The sequence below is a fragment of the Lytechinus variegatus genome, chromosome 1 (assembly GCF_018143015.1).
Source record: "Lytechinus variegatus isolate NC3 chromosome 1, Lvar_3.0, whole genome shotgun sequence".
Lineage (NCBI taxonomy): Eukaryota > Metazoa > Echinodermata > Echinoidea > Temnopleuroida > Toxopneustidae > Lytechinus > Lytechinus variegatus.
Window position 1 is genome coordinate 10,677,219 of NC_054740.1, and position 23,671 is coordinate 10,700,889.

Consider the following 23,671-nt stretch of genomic DNA (forward strand, 5'->3'; position numbering starts at 1 on the left):
ACTAGTCTTTGTTTTCAGTCACTTAAGAAAATGGCAAACTGGATAAAGGTGAAATACATCATTAAAAAAAATGATTGTTTGGAATGAAAAGACTATGATTAAAGGAAATATGACTGAAAAATATCCATAGTTCAATCGCTAATTTCATTACTGACAGAACAATAATGTGTTTTATTAACTTCTGGTCAATATTCCAATATGACAAGACTCCCATTTAAGACTAGCCAGCAAATGATGGTGGGGGGGTTCTGGAATGAAAACCAAAAAAAAAACTTCTCACACAAGTCACACACAAATCCCAATACACTAACTTTGATCATGGAGCTGTTAATAGCTCTATGCTTTGATGATACAATCAGGAGTGTTGCTTAACGCAACGCACGTGCTCTCTACTGGCTTTGTACGGTCACAGAAATACACACAACACACACGATGCATACCATGCATGCACACGGCATACACTGCAGGCTCCAAGCAGAGAAAGTTTGTCCTCTGCTCGAAGTAAATCATTCTGTCAGCTCCAAATTCCATGTTTTTTCTATCTCAGTGCTTGGATTCGGCGCTGGCTCCCAAGCCTACTGAACGGCAAGTATCTGTGCATTTGTGTGGGCTTAAAAATACGCCACAATGGGGCTTCCTTAGCGTCTCTATTTGATGAAAAAGCCGTCGCTTCCGCGCTCCGCAAGGGAGGGGTGAACCCCCCTCCCGCACCCACCCCCCAGGAGTGGAAGCACAAGTCCCCGACATGCGTGATTTTTTTTCTGGCGAGAACGCTGGTGTCAACAGATGTTATCAGGTTATGTTCGAAAATAAGACACAATCTCCACTGATGCTTGTTTCTAGATTACCAAATATGAAACCAAATTCCATCTAAGTTGGTTTAACTATAAATATGAAAACATATGCTCCCCAGGAATATGAAAAAAACAAATCAATTTTCTGCCACTAATTACAATGTTCATACCACAACATTTCAGTAATGTATATCAGTAGCTTATGTGGTCGATTACAAGATTGATGAAACAAGGAAGTTTGACCTCAGCCAATCAAAATGCATGATGCCAGTACCTAATGACCTGTTGTTGATTACAGGTCAATGAAATGGAGCCAAGGGCTAATGACACAGAACTGGGCCACCTAACACAGAGCTTAGCATTTGATCATAGGGCTCATTTTTACGACTGATTACACTACTCATTACCTAGTTTATAAATCAACTTTATAGTCAGTCATCAGAGATGTTGTCAAGGCTGGCCTGGAGGCCAAATATACCGGCCTTGACATCAGAGCCGAGTCATGTGTACAAAGTCTATAGGAGAAAGGTTTATCCAGTGGCCTTGTGACTCAGAACTCCCGAACCCGACTCCATCCCCATCAGTCACTAAGATATAGGCCCCTGGTCTGATGGCAGCTGTTCTAAAATCCTTCACTGCTCTGCATCTATCACCTTACCTGTAGCATGTCCGTGTCCTGGGTTCTATCTGTATCCACGGAATCCTGGGCTACCTCACTTGATTCTTCTATGTTCAGTTCTGGCACATCTTGTGTAAAGATATCAAGAATAGAGAGAGAAAAATCAAAGCAGGGAGTTGTGTATAGTCAAATGAAGGGCCAAATATATTTCTTTACTTGCTGTCTCATGTGATACCAAGTATTGGCACAATTTTGAAATCATTAAATCACCTTTGTCTACTTCCATACCACATGGTCTATACCTACATGGTCTACAGCTAGTTCATCTTCTAACCATTTTGCCTAACTGACATTTAGCACAGTTACCATCTTGTCTAAATTCTAGTAAGGCAACACCCATTTTCTATAATACCCACTTGGTCTAAAGCTACTTTGTCTATATGGTTAGATAAACTCTTTATGAACCAATTATTTAACAAACAAAACTGTAAAAAATGATATGCAAATAAAGTGGAAATTAGAACTGGCTATAGACTAAAAGAGAACTAGAGTAAGTGAATATTAGACTAAGGCCCGTATTCTGAAGCCAGGTTTAACTTAAACTCAGGTTTAAAGTCGTGGTTTAAGTATGGATAGCCAATTGTTACATAATCACTAACAGTAAAGATATCATATTTCAGCTCATTTGGTTCTTAAATCATTCATAATTGTTTAGGAAGCATAAATAGATGATTGTCTTCACCATTAAAGAATCAAGAAAGAGCACAGTAAATATAAGAAACATACAACTTAACAAGAATTTTGACACTTTTGGCTTCCCATAATTTAAGCACAGAGTTAGACCATGGTCTAAGTTAAACCTGACTGGTATGTTAGACCAAATGGACAGGAGACCAAGGCAAGCAGGTTTATCCTGTGGTGTAAGGCTATCTAAAATGAAAACTAGCAGATCCAGAGAACATACACTGTTTATCTAGCCCTTACCTTGATCTTGGCCTGCAATCTCCTCTTCTTCTTCCTCCTCTTCCAAGTCCGGTTTCCGATCTTCTGTCACTCCATCGTTCTTTGACCCCAGGACCTCCGCCGTCCTGGACATCACCCTGTTCATGATCTCCTGGATCTTTATGTCTGCTTCGGACTTGACTGATCTGTGGAACAGGTAAAAAGGAAGGATGAGTAATAATATTCAGCTTTTATATAAAGCTTTATTGGAATTACACCTCGAAAGCCACAGCTTTGCATATTTAGCTGCATCGTGCTGCGAGCAAGCTGTGGAACAAGGTGATGCAAGCTAAAGCAAGATAGGTCGAAGTAAAGTGAGCAGTAACGCTCCGTTGTTCTGTGTAAGCTGCTTGCCGTTGTTCAACCATAAACCTCTTCTATGCAGAGGTGAGAGTGACCCCAAATGAAAATAGCTGATATCGCAAAAGCTCCTATATTTTTGTACAAAATACACAAAAAATGAATATAGGCTGAAAATTATATTATAATAAAAAGCTGAAATCAGCAAAGAGGTTGAACTCTCACACCCTGATAGTCTGCATGCACAGACCTTTGGTTTTCGCAATTCACAAAGTATACAATGCAGAGTCTGAAGTAGTGAGACTAGATTCACTATGTACGGTGGCTGTTTGACACAGAGAGTTTGGAATCTAGTCTTCAATCTAGACATGTGTAAAGTGTCAAATATGAGTTTGCACTTGCAGACTACATCCCTGTCTATGATAACCTACCCTTGTTCCCGCTGGGCCTTGAGTGAAGCTATGATGTCATCAACAGATCTCTCTTTTGGAGGTTCGTCCTCTGCCTTCTCGACATGTATCGAGGTAGCAACACTACCTTGGCTTCGGGTCGATTTACTCTGCCGCCTCCGCCTATGCCAGATCATAAACAAGGGGGAAACATTATTTACCCAATCCCAATCAAAGCTATGAAATGTGCCTACTTTTTTTCTTTCATTCAAATTTAATCTCCCCAAAGAGAAATTTATGGACAGACCCTAAATTGTTTACCAAAGCCCCACCAACTCTTAAGTAAAATGCCCCTACTAATATTCTTTAATTCAAATGTTATCCTCTCCCTCCAAAATAACAAAAATTACAGACTGACTCTAATTTTCAAGAATTGTTTCTACCTACAAGAAAGGTTGATAAAAACTGGTGAATGGTACAGGAGAGCATTATCCATATCCTGAACAGGGTATGCTTGTGTCTGACCATTGATAAATCTCCATTTATGAGTCTCATTCTCATGCGTGTCTATATGATACACAAGAGGTATCTGCCTCATGGACAAGAATAGATTCAAGACCTTTCATAGAATACCCCAAAATATTAACATTTTTTTAAAGCTGAGAGACCAATTTTTTATCCATCTGTTATAAGGGCCTTACTAAACTTTTAACAGTCCATAGAGATATCTATCCTAGATGATTCAATTCAGCTTTCCGGTTCAAGTCTATTCGAAAGACAAAGCAAAGTGATATTCATCTGTGATATCATTGTGAGAAATTCCTAATTTTACAGAGAGCAAGATTTACGAAATGAACTAGGTATGAACTGATTAAATATTCCGCCACAGGTCAAAATCAGTCCCTGAACAGAAAGGGGGTGGGGCGTTTCACAATCAATTTGTAAATGATTGTCACCGACTAATTTGCTATCAGGGAATTGGCTGCAAGGATTTACAGTAGCTTGTAAACATCTGACGGTGACAAACTTCATGAAACAATCCCATCTTTCTGATAAAACCCAATTATGCCGCACTAAACTGAGTACCATTCTTACTTTTGTCCCAAGAGATTGTCCATACTGGCGATCTCTTGGGCTTCCTGCAGGAGCTCACTGGATGACTTCTGCGAGCCTGTCGAGGCTGCGGAGGTTGTTCTGGACTTCCCACTGGTGTAAGTGGTACCCGTCTGGCGGGATGTCCCGGTCTGACGGGAAAGTCCGGTGTGTCGCGAGGGACCGTCCACGGAGCTGTCGTCACTGCTGCACTGGCTCTCATCGTCCGAGTCCCGCTGTCGGGAGGACCGCACGGAATGATAGGACACCATGCTAGCCTTGCCGCTGGCTTGGTAAGGTGCGTGACTGCTCTTCTCGCTCTTGAAGGATCTGCTGGACTTGGCAGATTTGGGGATTGATAAGGAATCTTTGTCTGGAAGGAAAAGAATGATAAAAAGACTCAGAAACATGTAGAACAATCACCCATTATTTTACAATACAGTTGTCAAACAAGAATATGAGTACATCCTACATGTACATCTTTCCTAAATGGAAAAGTGGGAGAAGATAAGTTATCTGTCAGTTAAAATACCTCTATTATAGTTACAGGTGCAAAACTTTATCTTCTATCATAAACCCTTTCAAAAGTAAAAAAGTTTATAATAATAATAGTCAGTTCTTGTATAGCGCATACCACATTATGAATAACGTCTCAATGCCCAAAAGAGAACACTAGATTCTCAAGACTAGTTACCACATGACAAGTACAACTACATGAACATAACTCACCCTGTTTTTTAGCCCTGCGTTTCTTCAGCGGAACAGGGCTTGGTGGGTTTTCAACCCTCGGTTTTGGGGTAGGTTTGGCTCTCTCCTTGTACGGTACCCGAGCAATGGCCCCCGTAGAGCTCAGGATTGCTGGTTTCTTGGGAGGGGTCTTCGGTTTGAGGGGTAAGTCACCGGCCACAAACTGGGAGTCACCGTCGGGTGTCTTTCTGTGAGGACTTGCTCGGGACTGAGCTCGGGATGCGACCGGCGTGGTAGTTAAAACTGCATTTTCCTGGGTAAAGAAAAGATGTGTCAAATGTATTTCAAGCTTTAAACTTAACTTGTTCATGGAATAGTAGAACTTGATATAATTTCAAGTCTCGCGCAAATTTTGAGACCAAATTTGTGACGCCCAGGTACGGGTTACGACATTATGCAACATCATGTAAGTGCATGCCAAACTTGCTCATAAACGTGATTTCATGTACAAATCCAATGCAAATTCTGTATTTAGCCAAAATTCATAAATGTATCATTATTTCTACTTTTACTGATTAAACTTAATTAATTTTGCCTTGTTTATGATCAGAATTAAGTCTGGAACGATTTCCATAGATAAAACAATAAAAAAAAACAAAGAAATACATAATAAATAAAAAAAACAATAAAATACATACGAAATCGGTCTTGGTACCAGAATTTTTTTCATTCATAAATGTTAGGAATGCTATAAAGAATATTTTCACCAAAAATAGCATTCTAGGAGCTTTATTTAGTGAATCAGAGCAAAAAGTATGATTTCATGAATAAATTAGCATAATTAATTCATATAAAATAAAAATATATGAATTCAGTGAAATTTACCAATGCAACTACATAGATTACATCATTCTCTACCATCATGCAAATTTTCGTTGTGATCACACAATCCGCAGCTGAGATCTTAAGGGGGGGGGGGCCATAATGCCCCCCCCCAGGAATGACCAGAAACAAGACACCTGGGAGATTTAGGGTTAAGAAATCAGTATTTAGCACCAAACTATTAAGTAATCAGTATTCTTCTCATTTTTCATTACTGACTACTGAAAATCAGTACGATTTAGCAGCTCTTCTGTAATAATATGGCTTAACCCTATCTAGGCGGGGGGGGGGGGGGGGGGGGGGCTCGGAGGCCCCCCCACAAGTCAAGCAATATTTTTGTGGTGCAAAATTTTTTGACCGCGCTGCACGCTGACTTTTTACTTTCAAGTCTTGCGCATATGAACTCCCAAAATACCCCAGCCTAGATAGGGTTAATAGCCTAATGATATGTTCTGGTCAGCATTTTGATTGAATGTGTGCATACAAAAATAATATTTGAAGTTCAATTCCATTTCACGAATCACCCAAAACATATAAAGCTTGCTGTAAAGCATTTCTCAGCAAGAAATATTCTAACACCCCATTCCCCTTCCTTCCAACTAAAACTTTTTTTGCAAAGTACCTTAGGGTTCTGATGGTAAGTGTTCTGATTAAAGAATTATCTAAGAATTAGGATAAAGGTATGAGATTGGACTTTTTTAGTTTGGCTTCCCTGTCCATAGTAGCAGTGGAGTCCTTGGACATACCATTGGCTGCCCACTGGCTGTATGGTTTAGTGGTTAGAGCATTTGACTCAAAATTGTGAGGTTGGGAGTTCAAATCCCAGATCGACCATTCATTATCTCCACTTTCACCAAAAAAGCCAGGAATATAGTTTGTTGTCTATAAGGTCAGCCACTATGACTGAATAACTTAGATGTAAAACGCTTCCATTATCATTGGTTAACCAGCTTGGAGCTTTGCCGAGTTCCTACGAGAATTACTTTCATAGAAATAGAAAAAGAAACAGAATACAATACCTCCTGTATAGCTGCAATTTCTGTATCTTGAATAGACAGTACTGGTTTGCCCTGCATCATGACATTCAAGGTGGCCACATCTCCTGTACTCCTTACAGGTAACACACCTACGGTCTGAATGTGAGGCTTCCTCATCTCTGCAAGTAGGAAAGGAAGATACAAGGAAAATAAAATGCAGAAAGGCTACTGCTATTACAGTGATTGATCATTTTCAACCATGTTAGAATTTTAGAACAGAAATTATTCATTGAATCTGTGACTATGGCTGTGGATCAGCTTACTTATAATACAGGTTATTTATATTGCACATATCCACCTTGTTGGGTGCTTAAGGAGCTCCTATTTTACCCGGCTAAGCCAGGCGTTCACAGCGCACACAGCTTCTTGAGGAATTACTTCCTACCGGTACCCATTTACTTCACCTGGGTTGAGTGCAGCACATTGTGGATCAGTGTCTTGCTGAAGGAAATTACGCCATGGCTGGGATTACTGGGATTATTACTGGTGGGAGTGAGAGCTGCCAACTTGAATATTCACCTTTAATTCATCTCATTGGTAAAATTACTTCTGGCTTCACTTTCTACTCCTTAAAACAGTGGTGGATATACATGTAGCCACAACACAATACCATTTTAGGAGCAAAATATTTTTTGCACAACAGTCGGCCTCTCAAAATAATTATATTTACATGTAATCCAGCTAGATCTACACTTGCCTTAACTACAAATATTTGATATACTCCTGGGGAGCATCTTATGAATGCCAATGAACACTCCCCTGTTTTGATAAAAATTGACCATAACATTTTGATAAGGATATTGTTGCATTATCTGTGTAGATCTCCCTTCTAGTACAAAGACAATACAGAGTTGAAAACTCACCTTCTACCGTAATCGTCTCTTCTTTGCTGTATGGGTATCGTTTAGTCTGACTCTTTGTTGGTGGAACGGTGCTCTTGTTCAGCGGGTTGTAATTTGGTACAGTGCCTGGATCCTGATGGAACACGAAAGTTTGAAAGAAAGGTAATGAATAACAAGTGGAACGCCTCTGGCAGTCTCACCTGCATTACGCAATTAGATATAGCAGCAGTGCCGTCTTTGGAAACAGCTACTGAATAATTATTCACAAAAGAAAACACTACATGTACATATGATCCATTGTCCCAACACGAACTTTGACCATGATCATGTGACCTAAGACATGTTCAGTACTACTTGATAACTTTTACGTCCAAGTTTCATGAACTAGGTCCTTATACTTTCTGAGTTATGATGAAATTTCAAAAATTAAACTTGGTTAAGATTTCAATGTTGACGATGCCACCGTCCGAAAAGCGGCGCCTATATATAGTCTTGCTCTGCTATGCAGGCGAGACAAAAAAATTAAACACATATTGTTCAATAATAAAAAATTCTCGACAACACTGATATTGCAAATGGACTAGTTTTATGCTGCTGTTTTCATATGATACTGTTGGCTTAAGGACGTTCCCCAGTTATGTTTGTGTGCATACCTATCTATGTATACTTTATGCCATGCGTGTTGATGTCACATTAAGTGAACAGATGAGTAATCAGCTATACACCTGTAGGTATCGGCTGATTTTTTTTCAGTCATCGCCACTCTATCAGCAAATCTTGATGTAATATTTAACAAAGTTTTTTGCTGAAAATAATCTATGAACCAATTTTTTTTAACCCTCTACCTCTTAAAAATACTTTACTCTGTAGTGCTGCAAAGTATGACGAATATGACCTCGAGATTGATTAAATGGGATAATGGTATAGAACTTTCCTTTGTGTAGATACAAGCATTTTGACACATTTTTTGTGCTTTTTAAAAGCATATTTGCTCCAACAAAAGTACTGATAGTTTGAAAACAAGCAAATGAATCACCAATTTTTAATGTTCAAACCTCTTCAGTATACCTTTCTCAACAACAATGCAAAATTTGTTGAGAATGACAGGGGTTTTGAATAAAGTGCAGCATTTCTTGTACTTAAAGGAGAATGAAACCATTGGAACAAGATAGCTTGTGTGAAAACAGAAAAACAGATCAACAAAAGTTTGAGAAAAATCGGACAAATAATGAGACAGTTAGGAGCATTTGAATATCGCGATCACTAATGCTATAGAGATAGCAAATTGGCAATGCGACAATGATGTGTGATGTCACTTGTGAACAACTCTCCCCATTACTTTAGTATATATTTCACTTGAATTGCCTCTTTTATCACATCTATCCATAGATCATGTGTTCTTTCTACATGAGGGCATGTAATACATATTTTTTAAGAATACATCATGGATAAAGAGTTTGTATCATCATAGGAAAAAGCAAAAAGAGACATTTTGAGGGTATTTTATAGTCCACCAAAGGGAAAGTTGTTCATCAGTGACATCACACATCCTTGTCGCATTGCCAATGGGAGGATCTCCATAGCATTAGTGATTGCAATATTTAAATGCTCATAACTTTCTCATTATTTGTCCGATTTTTCTCAAACTTTCTTTATTCTTATTCTTTGATTTTTCTGTTTCTACACAAGCCTATTTGTTCCAAAGGTTTCATTCCCCTTTAATAAATTTGTCATATAAATTATGAAAAGTATAAATATATGTTTTTGTTGTCTTTCACACCTTATTTTCAAAATTGATAGGTGCTGCTTCTCTTTAAGGGGCAAAAGAATAGCAATATGAGTGGATTCTTTGTCTTCAGTATATAGTTCTAAACTATAAAGCAACATCTGATGAAATTTTTGATGGATTTTGACTGAGTGATATAGGTATAATCTCAACTTTCTGATCTTGTGGGGTCTAAAAATGCTAAATTCTTTTTAGTTCTTGAGACCTATCAAATGGGTAAACTTCAAATCTCAACAGCAAAAAATCAGGCACAATGAACCCATGTTAATTTTTGCATATTTGGAATATTTAGGTGCTAAAGTAACTCTGTGCAAAATTTGGTGAAAATTACATGGATTTTACCTTAACTATGGAATGTCCTTAAAGGGGTATTCCAGATAAATATAATAACTTCAACAAGCAATATGCTGAATATTTCATAATCATACTCAGCAGGATTAACTCCTTGAATGCCAAGTGCTGGAAACAGCAGCTCAATTTAAAGCCGAAGTAGCAACAATAGCCCCCCTCGGAAATGATTAGTTCTAGGTACATGGCGCTATATACATGTAAATGCCAATTATCAATATGGTCTTTATACTCACTTGTTTTAGAGGTTGAACAGGCTTAGATAAGAATTCTTCATCAAAATGAGGTTCAGATTTTCTGTTGTAAGGCATTCCTTTCTTTCCAAAGTCATCTCCAAGCTCACTACCAAGAAGAATAAAGGGGAAATTCTAAAAGCTGATTGCTGACCTTACATAATAATATAATATTCATGAAAAACCCAACTATTACTCAATACACCTAAAATTTAAATCTCTCGAGATGAACAAAGTAGTCAATTTTGGATAAAAAGTTTAATTCTATTTTACATAACTTTATATTCATCCTTGAGTGTATCATTCAGCTTCAAAACAATGCATTTGCAAGTCATAAGATTTTATAAATGGTAATAATTCAAATTAGTGCAAACAGCCAGTTTGTTTAAAAAAACAAATATTAAAAATTGTATAACTAGTATAAATTAGGAAACATAGATTCTGATTTGATATGAGAGTAAAAATAACTGTGGAAAAGGGTGATATATTTTCAAATGAATTGAAGAATGATGTAACATCTCATTTCATTACACAAAATTTCAACCCAATTATTCTCCCCAATAAATCTAAAATTAAACATTTCTCTTGAAGAAATAAATACTTATATTGATAGGCCTACATGACAAGAAGTTCTTCATATCTAAATTCAGGAACAAAAAATGTTTAAGATTTTCAGGTACTTAATCGAAATGGGGCTTAAGACATCAACTCACCATTTACATTAAAAAAAAACATCACAAAATTATGCAGAACTCAAGACTTCTATAACTTCATTTTGCATTAAATTTCAGAGAATTTTTACAATTTTCTTGCCCAATTTAACTTCCTATTATTCATAACATAGTCTCTCTGGGTGATTACTCCTATAATATGATTTTGAATTGGATTGATAAGATACATACACATTTTGAACCTTTGTTCTGCAGCAGTCCATATCAAGCACAGGAGCACCATGGCAAAGCAGGGAATGAAACAAAGCAAACATCAATCATTAGTTGCAAATACATAAACAAAACAAAAAAACAAATAAAAAAGACATTAGTAGCTAATGATGCACCATTTGTATTATATTATTATATACGTCATATGACTATTCATGAGTATTCTAGATAAACGATTGGTCAATTCATGATCATGTGACAAAGTATAATTTCAATAGGAAAGAACATCGCTGCAAATAGCTCCATTTTCTTCTAGCTCTGTATATTTTTCAATATACTTTCAAGGGCGGAACTGCGCATGCTCATGCTCAATATTTCCTCTCAACGTTAAACTGTGCATGCTCCGTGTCCGTGAACTTGTGTAAAATTTGATCCCGCAGACAACAAGCGCGAGACCTATCCTTTATACTTGCCACCTGCAGTATAGGCGCAATCAACCTGTTGTTCGCGCTGCGCTGTAGCACATACATGTACAACCCAGGCAAGGTATCAGTTCGGATATTGTGCCAGATACGAAAACAAACATGGCAGCCTCCAAAGCATTTGCTTTGACCTCTTACAAGGGGCAGATATTGACAATTTCATTGCTTCAACTGACAGTGCAAATACCAGGAAAGAGATCAAGTTTGGTTTGGATGTTTTTCATGAATTCTCCAGAGTGATGTATGTTTCTGTTGATAAACGTTTATGGCACGCTCATAGGGAAACAATTAAATATATATTTCACTTGAAAAAAATATGTTTCTCTTCCACTAAACCATTTCACTTTTAAAAATTGTATTCCACTTTTGATATTAAAAAAATATATATTTCACTTTTCAAAAAAAGTATATTTCACTTTTCAAAAAAATATATTTCACTTTTCAAAAAATATATTTCACTTTTCAAAAAAAATATATTTCACTTTTCAAAATAAAATGTATTTCACTTTTCAAAAAATATATTTCACTTTTCAAAAAATATATGTCACTTTTCAAAAAAATATATTTCACTTTTCCAAAAAATATATTTCACTTTTCAAAAAAATATATTTCACTTTTCCAAAAAATATATTTCACTTTTCCAAAAAAATATATTTCACTTTTCAAAAAAATATATTTCACTTTTCCAAAAAAATGTTTCACTTTTCAAAAAAATTCATTTCACTTTTCAAAAAAAAAATATTTTTTCCGACGAAGAATCATTCCAATTGTTACATTTTAATTTTGAGAGAAAACAAATCCTTTCACTTTTTATATACAAATCTATATATCTGTCTCTTTATCTATCTATCTCTATCTATCTATCTATCTATATCTATCTACATCTAACTATCTATTATTCAGGGGCCGCGGAACGGTTTTCAGAGTGGGGGGACCATGCAAAAAATCACAATCATATGGTCATTTTTACGTTTTTGTACACGGTTTCGGAAAAAAGTGGGGGGGCCGGGGGGGGGAGGGCTGAAGCCCCCCTCCCTCAGTTTTCGCGCCCCCTGTTAATATATCTATCTTCTATTAATCTATCCACCTATCATTTATCTCTCCAGCCATCTATCTATTTATCTATCTTTGTTATATGTATCTGTTTGAATATGTATGTCTGTTTGTCTATTTATCTTTCATACTTATATCCACTCATTTGTTTAAATAATTCATGTTTGTTTATCTCTGCATCTACGACAGACCACCTAATTCGTCCGTACGACGAATTAAAATCTAATTTCACTTGTTACATTTTAAATCTGAGATAAAAAGAATCCTTTCACTTTTGTTGGATAACACATACGGCTGCCGTATAGACCGTGAGTAAATTTCGTTCTTCACGTAAATATCCATTCCTCTCGCTACGAAAAACATTTCACTCATGTTGCAAATTCATTTCACTCAATTGCAAAAAATACGTTCCTCTTTTTTCTCGGCCTGTAGGCGGCGCACACCATTGTTGGTGGGACGAGGACAATGCACCACGAGGTGGGCCCATAAACACAAATTGTAAAGTTTGAATTTATCGCTGATTATACACAGCTGCCAGGGCAATCAGCTGTTGCATTCGGCCCTACGATCAATCGCTAACCTTAGCACGGCCGGTCTGGCTATAACGTTTTGTAGGCATGAGGCATGAATGCTTTTTACATACACTATCTACGGAGCTGAATGGTCAAGGTATAAGTGTTGAAATTTCCCTTTTCTCCATTCTGTCTGTCTTTTACTTCATTGACATACGATGGTCATAATGATTGATGAAATGAAGCTTACAAAAAGCTACATTTCACTGGTCAACTCACTTGTACCTGCACTGCAAAACCAAATTCCATTTTGTCCGAGACGTGATGAGGGGGGGGGGTCACCATCTTTAGAACAGACATAAAAAGTGAGTATTCGGGACTGAAGATGGATGATGACGTCATCGCTCAGCCCGAAAAGGTTGGTGTTAGCCATAGAGATACTTATATAACGCGCAATTAGTATACATCTCTGTGGTGTTAGCCGAGAATGTCCATGATGTCATTACCCAACTTCAGTCCCGTATACTCACTTTTTATGTCTGTTCTAAGGATGGTGACCCCCCATTCATGTCTCATACAAAATGGAGAGAATTTGGTTTTGCAGTGCAGGTACAAGCGAGTTGACCGGTGAAATGTAGCTTTTTGTAAGCTTCATTTCATCAATCATTATGACCATCGTATGTCAATGAAGTAAAAGACAGACGGAAGGGAGAAAAGGGAAATTTCAACACTTATACCTTGACCATTCAGCTCCGTAGGTATGAAGTATTCATGCCTCATGCCTACAAAACGTATAGCCAGACCGTGCTAAGGTTAGTGATTGATCGTAGGGCCGAATGCAACAGCTGATTGCCCTGGCTATTGTGCATAATCAGCGATAAATTCAAACTTTACAATTTGTGTTTATGGGCCCACCTCGTGGTGCATTGTCCTCGTCCCACAAACAATGGTGTGCGCCGCCTACAGGCCGAGAAAAAAGAGGAACGTATTTTTTGCAATTGAGTGAAATGAATTTGCAACATGAGTGAAATGTTTTTCGTAGCGAGAGGAATGGATATTTACGTGAAGAACGAAATTTACTCACGGTCTATACGGCAGCCGTATGTGTTATCCAACAAAAGTGAAAGGATTTGTTTTATCTCAGATTTAAAATGTAACAAGTGAAATTAGATTTTAATTCGTCGTACGGACGAATTAGGTGGTCTGTCGTAGATGCAGAGATAAACAAACATAATTATTTAAACAAATGAGTGGATATAAGTATGAAAGATAAATAGACAAACAGACATATACATATTCAAACAGATACATATAAGAAAGATAGATAAATAGATAGATTGATGGAGAGATAAATGATAGGTGGATAGATAATAGAAGATAGATAGATATATATTAACAGGGGCCGCGGAAGCTGGGGGGGGCAGCCCCCTTTACTTTTTTCCAAAACCGTAAAAATGACCGTATGATTGTGATTTTTTGCATGGTCAGCCCCCCCCCCCGCTTTGAAAACCGTATTCCGCGGCCCCTGATTAATAGATAGATAGATAGACAGATGGATAGGTAGATAGATATAAACAGATAGATAGGTTTCGGACAGATAGACATTGACGATAAAAAAATACGATGAGGAGGCTGATACTGATAATGATTGATGAAAAAAATACGATGATTCCCAGCGGTGATGATATCATATTTGATATACACATAGATTCAGAGACAGGTAGATACATAGGTACATACACAGATAGACAGACAGATAGATAAATAGATAGATAGAAAGATAGATAGATAGAGAGAGAGAGAGAGAAAATAGATCGATATATTTATTGATAGGTAGATAGATAGAATAACATATTGAACAAATTTGATAGATAGATATTAAATAGTTAAACAAACAAATAAACAGACATAACTATTTAGACAGATCAATAGTTATTAGATTGAAAGATAAAAAGTAGACATACGGATAGACATATGTATTCTGAACAGATAGACATAAGATAGATAGGTAGGTAAATAGATAGATATAAAGATTGAATGATAAATACACAGATATACAGACATATTAAACGAAATAAATAGATATTAGATAGATAGATAGAAGGATAGACATATTTAAACAGATAGATATATATTAGGCAGAGAGAGAGAGATAGATAGATAGAAAGATAGATATATCATGTACCTTCTCCTCGTCCCGCCAACAATGGTGCGCGCCGCCTACAGGCCGAGAAAAAAGAGGAACGTATTTTTTTGCAATTGAGTGAAATGAATTTGCAACACGAGTGAAATGTTTTTCGTAGCGAGAGGAATGGATATTTCCGTGAGGATAGTTACGGTCTAATACGGCAGCCGCATGTGTTATCCAACAAAAGTGAAAGGATTTGTTTTCTCTCAAAATTAAAATGTATCAAGTGAAATGATTTTTTTTTGGAAAGTGAAATATATTTTTTGGGAAAAGTGAAATATATTTTTTTAGAAAAGTGAAATATTTTCTTTTTGAAAAGTGAAATATATCTTTTAGAAGAGTGAAATATATTTCTTTGAAAAGTGAAATATCTTTTTTTTGAAAAGTGAAATATATTTTTTTGAAAAGTGAAACATATTTTTTGGGGAAAAGTGAAATACTCTTTTTTTTTTAAGTGAAACATATTTTTTAAAGTGAAATATATTTTTTTTATAAAGTGGAATATATTTTTGAAAGTGAAATATAAATTTCCTTAAGTGAAATGGTTTAGTGGAAGAGAAAGATATATTTTTAAAGTGAAATATATATTTAATTGATTCCCTATATGCGTGCCATAAACGTTCGAATGAAGAGTTAGGTGTTTTGGCAAGATTAATACATTGCTGCCAAAAACAAATGAGGCGATGATTACTCTGGGAAATGTATGACATCGATCAGATCAACAAGGAACGTGGATATCATCAAAAGTGGCGAGTTCAGTTGTGGCAATCCTGCTTTTAAAGTGAAAATTGAAAAGCTCAAATCAGTTAGCAAAGCGGAGGTGAAACATCATCCACCAATTAATGATGATTTGAATAGAAACAATGCAAATTCTGACTTATCAGAGCCCAGAGGTCTTCAGTGCAGAGCTTTTGTCTCCTGCATGTTGCAGTTCGCAAATCGTGGTATGGAGAATTTGCAGAACATGAGAAAAACTGACCCCATACTTCATAATGAAAACTCTGATTCTAAATATTTCATACTTCTTGACAAAGTCACCAAGAAACATACTTCAGATTCCCGTAAGAGCCAGGATGGAGAAATGCATGCCTGAGGACATGGTGATGGCTTATGTCCAGTCGAAATCTTGAAAGAATACATGGCTAAACTCCATCCTGATGGCCTGTTCCTGTGGCAACGTCCGAAGCAGAAACCCAAGCCTAGGAAGTGGTATGACAATCCACCAATCGCTACACACAAGTTAGAGGTTATGATGAAAACAATCAGCAAAGAAGCAAAACTTAGTCAGATCTGCACCAACCACTCCCTACGTGCCATGAGTGTTACTCCTCTCGATCGTGTTTGGTTCGCTTCCAGAGACATTATGACTGTCTTCCAACCACAAGTCAGAAAACTCAACCAAGCACTACTCGCTAACCAGTGACGAGAACAAGATCGCCATGTCAAAGGTGATTTCAGCAAGAGGACCAACACCACACCATCATCTAAAGAAGTCGATGCCAGAGATATCCCATCAATTTCGCGTGGATCTGAAGTTCCAGCTGAGCGATCCACAACTGACAGTGTTAGTGGCATGTCTGGAGAAATGGTTGTCCAGTCTATTGATGATGTTGTCGATGAAGGCCTCTCAGATAGCCACCTACAGAAAGTGATGTCCTTCATTTTGAGTTCAGTGCCTCTAGAGAACATAAGAAACCAGAACCTAACCTTTGTCCAGAGCAGCAAATAACCACAATTCCACTTCTATTATGGATGTGTGGTCAATATTTATAACAATTAAGACCTAACTGACCAGGGAATATGTTCAGAGTTGTGGTTTTACTGTTCAAGCATTATTTATTGAATTCATTGGACATGTGAGATATTTTTGCACAGTTTGGTAACTTTTCTTCGAAGATTTCATTGAAACTATTTTAAAGTGTTTGAACATCGAGGATTTCATTGAAAGTGTTTGAGCATGATCCACATTATTAAACTTCAATGGAACCCACAACTTTCATTCCTCACCATCCATTTTTTCATTGATGAACCATCTTAAATAAAATAACTAGAGACAAGTGTATATTCTACAACTTACAAGTTACTATGTGAAGCATCAGCTCAGTTAAAATATTGTTTCGCTTTTTTTTAATTGACCGAATATTTGCTGTAAAATGGGATATAAAACAAATATACCAAGCCTTAAGTTTGAAAGTATAGTGGAAATTATTTATCTTCGGAGGGACTGGCAATAGTTACTTTTTTTCCTTGGGGCTTCACCCCTCAGAAAAAAAATAGTGCTATGCCAGTCCCTCCTCAGATAATTAATTTCCGCTATACTTTCTCACAGCTTGGTATATTTGTATAGTAGGGGGCATTTCCATCAAGTTTTGCATACATGCCTGACCCCCATTTTTCCCTATTCACCTACAATTTTCTAACTGCTAAGGTCATGATAATTCCATAGATTTACAGAAATTTCAAATACAAATTAGAAAAAAGAGAATAACTTCAGCAAGGTCCACATATGAGGTGTCAGAGTCTGAGACGTATGGTATTGCCCGAGTTCAGATTCAATAACTGATCGATGAATGCCAAAGCAATCACTGTACACCTGTACATGACCTTCAACTTTAAACTGGAGACTACATAAGGCTCGCTGACTAGCTTGCAATTCATAGACATTGGTAAATGAAAGGGCAGAGATATATTTCCTAATTCCTCTGTATCACTATTCAGTATCCATGCACAATAATCTAGTTTAAGAATTAAGTTCTGAATGAAGAAGATTCATTTGGACTTTATTTGCATTACATAATGGTACATACACTACAGTATCGTTCTGTTTCATGTAATGAAAAAATCTGATAATAAATAATGGGTCTTTCCCATTTAATCATTTTTTTCAGATCACTGATTCACTGTATTACTAGAGTTGTGTCATAATTGCATTCTTCTGTGCTGTTCTTCCCCATGCATTTTAGGATCAGCAGTTATGCACAGGATGAATGTTGTAGTGGATCGTTAGCAGCAACAAAAGCAGATGGGTACGATTTGGGTAATAAATGAAATTGGCAAGGATAAGTGGTGAAAACTTTTTAACTGTGGAAGGGATGCTTAGAAAAAATCAAAACAAATACTAATAGCACTATTAAATGAAGAAAATTATCCTACCCGATAAATAGTTCCTTATCGTTTCTCTTCCTTTCGCTGGTCTGTAGATCATTGCGTAGATCCTGTGCACCAAGCTGAGACTTTTTCTTGATGTCTTCAATCTGTCGTTTAATCCGCAGCATTTCTGCCCGGGTGGGGCCACTCCGGAAAGTGCCCCTATCCTCCATGGTGACCTACTACACAGACCTGAATGATATGAAAGCAAACATGTTTACAAATAATGGGATCACTTAAACAAAAGACCCTTGATATATGAATAAATTAAGACCTCCAACAGAATAAACATAACTTTATGGCATTATTGTGAAATTTGTCACTTGTCAATTCATTGCCGCTTATTTCGCAAGTGCTGATGATGACATCCTTCCACTCCCTTTTAGACTTTGTACAAAAAATATTCCAAGAATCAGTGGAATATTTTCCCAAATTCTTAGAATATTTCTGGTATTTTCTGAGCCATCCAATATAACATTAAGCTGTTTGGCCTGCGACCGATCGCATGCAATGTTTTGAAATCGGCCGTGAATAACATGTGTGAGGAATTAGATACTGGCCCAAAATCACCAATTTTGAGGATAACCGGAGGATGGACACGGAGTGAAATAAGGGTGTAGAGTAAGAAATTAAGCTATTTTTTTTCTCGTTATATTTTTTTTCTTTAATTTTTATCATAAACCACTTTTTATCCCACCTTTGTCACTCGGAATATCCGATCGAGTTCATCATCCCGAAGTTCGGGTAGGTGGAGAGTAGTGTAACGGTAGTGAAGTGGAGTGGAGCCTGCACGAACTTCGCCAGAGGACGAGGTAATGTCTGATATTCCTTGATCGCAAGTGAGATAAAATGAACCCATCGGTGGATCATTAATTGCTTAGTGAGACCTGGCTACAACGAAATCAGTGGGATTGCATCCCATTTCAAGTAGAGGAATAAGATCTAGAATAAAACAATCTAATACTGAAAAAATTGGCCTGCCTATCATTCAGTCACGGCCGAACAATGTCAATCATGAGCTCAGGCCTCAGCCGGCCGCGCTCGCACACACACAGACTGATGACAGAGCTGAGCTCAGCTCAGCCATACTAAAGCGTAGACTGCCGAAAGCTTCATTTACGCAGCCAGAGCTCCGGCTGGAAACGCAAGCTGTGCACCGCCGACAAATTGAGAAGTGACCGCCGCGCGAGGTGCAGAAGAAAATTCGCTGCGAGAAAGAAACATATAGATCTATACATTGTATCAAATACCACATTAAGATCTATATATTATGCTGTTGTTTCGCAACTTACTTCTCTAAGTATCCGTGGTTTAGAAGACTATTGAAGTCATTTAAACTTGATTCATTTTCTTAGCTCTCTCGTGCCACTGACTGTTGATACGGTAGTCTAGTTACCACTTGCATAATGAGTCAAAACTGTTTTCATTGGCTTATTTTCTGGCCTTCGGCGTGTCCTGACCAATTGCACGACGTCTCTCATTTCGCTCTTGTATTGAATTCTAGCTGTTTTTGATCAAGAAAAACAATTTTGTCTGCTACTATAATTATCAATGACCATGTAGGAATCTTCTTCTTCTTCTTCTTCTTCCAGTAGTGTGCATAAACCTCCACGGAGTATCGTCGCACAACAGTTGGTTGTTTATCGGCTAATTAAACGTGTTGCTCGTAGCAAAGCTCGATGAAAAATAAGTCCAAAAACGAACGCATATACACTATATACAAATTGTTCTCATATTTTGAGTTAGTTTAAGACGACATCTCTGACTCGTGTCTTGAAGATGTCGATCGAATCACTAACTTTAACACTGCCAAAACGTATGCCCGATTATTTTGGACAATCTACTTAAAGAATGTATATTTTCTCCCTTTTTAGTCTCATCTCCTTGTTTATTAATGATTGTTTGATCACCGAAATACAGCAATGAATTTAAAACATCAAACAATTCGATCAGCAGGCTTGAACAAGCAGGATAATCTTGAAAGCTTATTTCCAGCTTATTTGCCATCGATCACTCCAAAAAAAAGAAAGCAAGTAAAGGCGAAACGAAATAAAATATAATCGTTAATCTTTAGCCTAGTAATAGTTAATTTCAAGCAAGATTTTTTTTTCACTAGGAACGTCGATGGCAGATCGTTTTTATTTAGCAATTTAAGATGAGAGACATTTCATCAAGTCTTTGTAAACTTATCGAGAGTAGATAGGACGATTGTAGCATACATCATGAAACTACAATCCCAGCCATAATGGCGTAATTCCTTCAGCAAAAAATTTATTAACATATTTGTCTGCACTCGATCCAGGAGCGGGAAAATAGTAACCTAACGTGTGCCGTAAATATAGGAGGAAGATCGAGGAGGCCAGAAGAAGAAGGATAAGAAAGAAGAGGATCAAGGAGAAGAAGACCAAAGAGCGAAAGAAGGGGAGAACGAGAGAGGGACTAGGGAAGAAAAGAAGAGAATTAATTAATGGGTTGAATGAAACCGTTTTTTTTTTTCGAAAGTCTCTTTGCACAGAGTCCCTGAGTACCAGACACGATGTCACACGATTAAGGTACCTGCAACCATATAGGCAGTGGGAGCGGGGGTGGGCCCCTAAATTTTTTGGTTGATAACTTTTTTGTTTTGCTTGTCAAAAATTATTTTTGTTTCCTACGCCCCCTCTAAATTCAGGTTAGACCCCCCCAAAAAAAAATTGTGGCCCCCTAAAATTTTGGTTGATAACTTTTTTTTTTGCTTGTCAATTTTTTTACCTGTGTCCATCCAAAAATTTCAGGTGGACCCCCCTAATTTTTTTTTGCTTCCGCCGCCAACGCCTGCAACATCTCCGACGAGTGGCAGACTGAACAGGTGTGACGCCACTTTGACAAGAACCCATCACACTCTCCCAAAGAGGCATTTTTTTTAGCAATGCCACTTGGATTGCGGGTTCCAATATGGAATGATTGCAAGATGGCATATATCTATATGTAACAGTAAACAGATCTCTGATGAATTTCAGTAAAGAGATACAGAACACAAACAAAACAAGTTTGTGTGTAAAATATTATCGAATTAACTGATTTTGATTATGTTTTGAAGCATTTACTTGAAGCAGGGGAGGATGATTTTTTTAATAATCTCAGCTGAAAGCTGCAGAGTTTAGTATCATAGTACAATCTAAAACAATGAAAGTGACTCCTTTATAAAACGGGTACTTGATATAATTTCTATTACATGTATTTTTCTATTTTAAAGGTCAAGTCCACCTCAGAAAAATTGATTTAAATCAATAGAGAAAAATCAGACAAGCACAATGATGAAAATTTTACCAAAATCGGATGTTAAATAAGAAAGTTATGACATTTCAAAGTTTCGCTTATTTTCAACAAAATAGTTCTATGAACGAGCCAGTTACATCCAAATGAGAGAGTCGATGATGTCACTCACTCACTATTTCTTTTGTTTTTTTTATTGTTCGAATTATACAATATTTCAATTTTTACGAATTTGATGATTAGGACCTCATTGCCTGAAGCACAAAATGTTAAAATAATGGAATTCCACGTGTTCAGGGAGGAATGAAACTTCATTTCACATGACAATGACGAGAAAATAAGAATATTTCATATTTCATAATAAAATACAAAAGAAATAGTGAGTGAGTGATGTCATCAACTCTCTCATTTGGATGTACTGGCTCGTTCATATAACTATTTTGTTTAAAATAAGCGAAACTTTAAAATGCCATAACTTTCTTATTTTACATCCGATTTTGATAAATTTTCATTGTTATGCTTGTTGAATTTTTCTCTTTTTATTCAAATCAAGTTTTTGTTGGGGTGGACTTGTCCTTTAAAGAAGCTTTTATTATATTTTGATAGGATTTCTTTATGGACACCTCGTTGAATATGTCAAATTTAAATTTCACAAAAAATCAACTAAACTAAACTAAAAAAAATAAATTTACCAGTCTTTTAAACGTGAGATGATATCATTCAAACTTATCAAAGCTGCATGGAGGCAAGTTTAACACGATAGAGTGCAGCCAGATCAAAATTTAGTGCTTTTTAAATCCATCATTCATGTCATCATGATTATTGTCTTTTTATCCACAATTATCCAGAAAAGATCTACCCACAATGGCATGATCACGGATCGATTTTGTGGGAGGGGAGGGGGTAGGTGAGCTGATCATCATCATCACCATCATCATCATCATCATCATCATCATCATCATCATCATCATCATCATCATCATCACCACCACCACCACCACCCCACCACCACCACCACCACCACCACCATCATCCTTATCATCATCATCATCGTCGTCGTCATCATCATCATCGTCATCATCATCACCTACACCAACATCATCATCGTCATCATCATCGTAATCACCATCATCAGTAGCAGCTAGCAGCATCATCATCATCATGTGATCTGTAGGATGATCGAGGGATGCCCCAGACCCTGGTTCCACAGTACTCTGCTTACATGTACCATTTCCAGTTTGAGTGAAGTTATCAGATCAGTGGTTCAAGACGTGCAAAACGAGATCGATGTTCTTGCTTCAAGCATCTTAAAAAAATAAATTTGATGTATATATTTCAATGCATTGCATTTTTCAGTTAGTAATTAGTTTTAAATCGAAATGGTTAGGGGAAAGACTTGTGTTTTTAGGAAATTGCACTTAAAAATCGAGGAAAAAATACCAAGTGACTAACTACCTTTTACAGTGATAAAAATAGCAACCGTTGCATAAAAAAGAGTGGTTATTATAATCAATTAAACAAAAAATAAATAGTGATTACATAATTGTCCTGCAGTGTACTCGTATTACATTTATGAATGGAAAACGTCTGTTATCACAGAGGCGTGCCCAAGCCTAGCCCATTGATGTATCCGGAATCCGGTTTACATGGACAATATCCGCCATTCGACACCGACAAAGGTGCTTGAATTAGTCGTCTGTCGTTTCTCCTACGAGAATGAGCTTTGAAAGATGACTTGTTATATTTATTACCAACATGGCAGAATTCATTATCGTCAGACAATGTACATGAAAAGTTATTCGTAACATAATTAGTCTGCACTGATTAAAAAAACAAATGATACAGGCCTAAAATAGTATACACCTTCTCGTCAGTCATGTACTCTTGTTATTTTGTTTATCACTATAAAGTCAGATATTCATTATACACTCTAAAAAATAATGGGTAAAATTGCTCCATGAGCAGATGAGGGTAATTGTGTGTCCAACCAACATTGTGCATTTCTTTTGGGCATTTTTATGTGTGATGAAAATTTTGCCCATTCTAAAGTAACTGCTGCTTATTGTTTAACCTTACTAGACAATTTTTGGGTAAAATACTGCCCCAAATTAGCTGGACACATAATTACCCTAGCGGTGGTAA

At 36.9% G+C, this 23,671-nt stretch overlaps 1 protein-coding gene across 2 annotated transcripts in view; it reads right to left on the reverse strand.

Moving 5' to 3' along the window:
* Positions 1-19,674, reverse strand: part of LOC121427611 — a 64,622-nt gene extending 44,948 nt beyond the window's left edge. Inside the window, exons 1-11 of one of the 2 annotated variants that reach the window (XM_041624211.1) lie at positions 19,567-19,674; positions 18,281-18,466; positions 10,914-10,931; positions 10,015-10,120; positions 7,666-7,777; positions 6,785-6,921; positions 4,926-5,196; positions 4,200-4,563; positions 3,147-3,287; positions 2,398-2,561; positions 1,453-1,541 (exon numbers count right to left, since the gene is read on the reverse strand). In XM_041624211.1, coding sequence (XP_041480145.1) covers positions 1,453-1,541; positions 2,398-2,561; positions 3,147-3,287; positions 4,200-4,563; positions 4,926-5,196; positions 6,785-6,921; positions 7,666-7,777; positions 10,015-10,120; positions 10,914-10,931; positions 18,281-18,447 — 1,569 coding nt within the window. In that variant the 5' untranslated portion in view covers positions 18,448-18,466; positions 19,567-19,674. Of the gene's footprint in view, positions 1-1,452; positions 1,542-2,397; positions 2,562-3,146; positions 3,288-4,199; positions 4,570-4,925; positions 5,197-6,784; positions 6,922-7,665; positions 7,778-10,014; positions 10,121-10,913; positions 10,932-18,280; positions 18,467-19,566 lie in introns of both variants that reach the window. The other variant, XM_041624135.1, reaches the window with a different exon arrangement.
* Between the last annotated feature and the right edge of the window lie 3,997 nt (positions 19,675-23,671).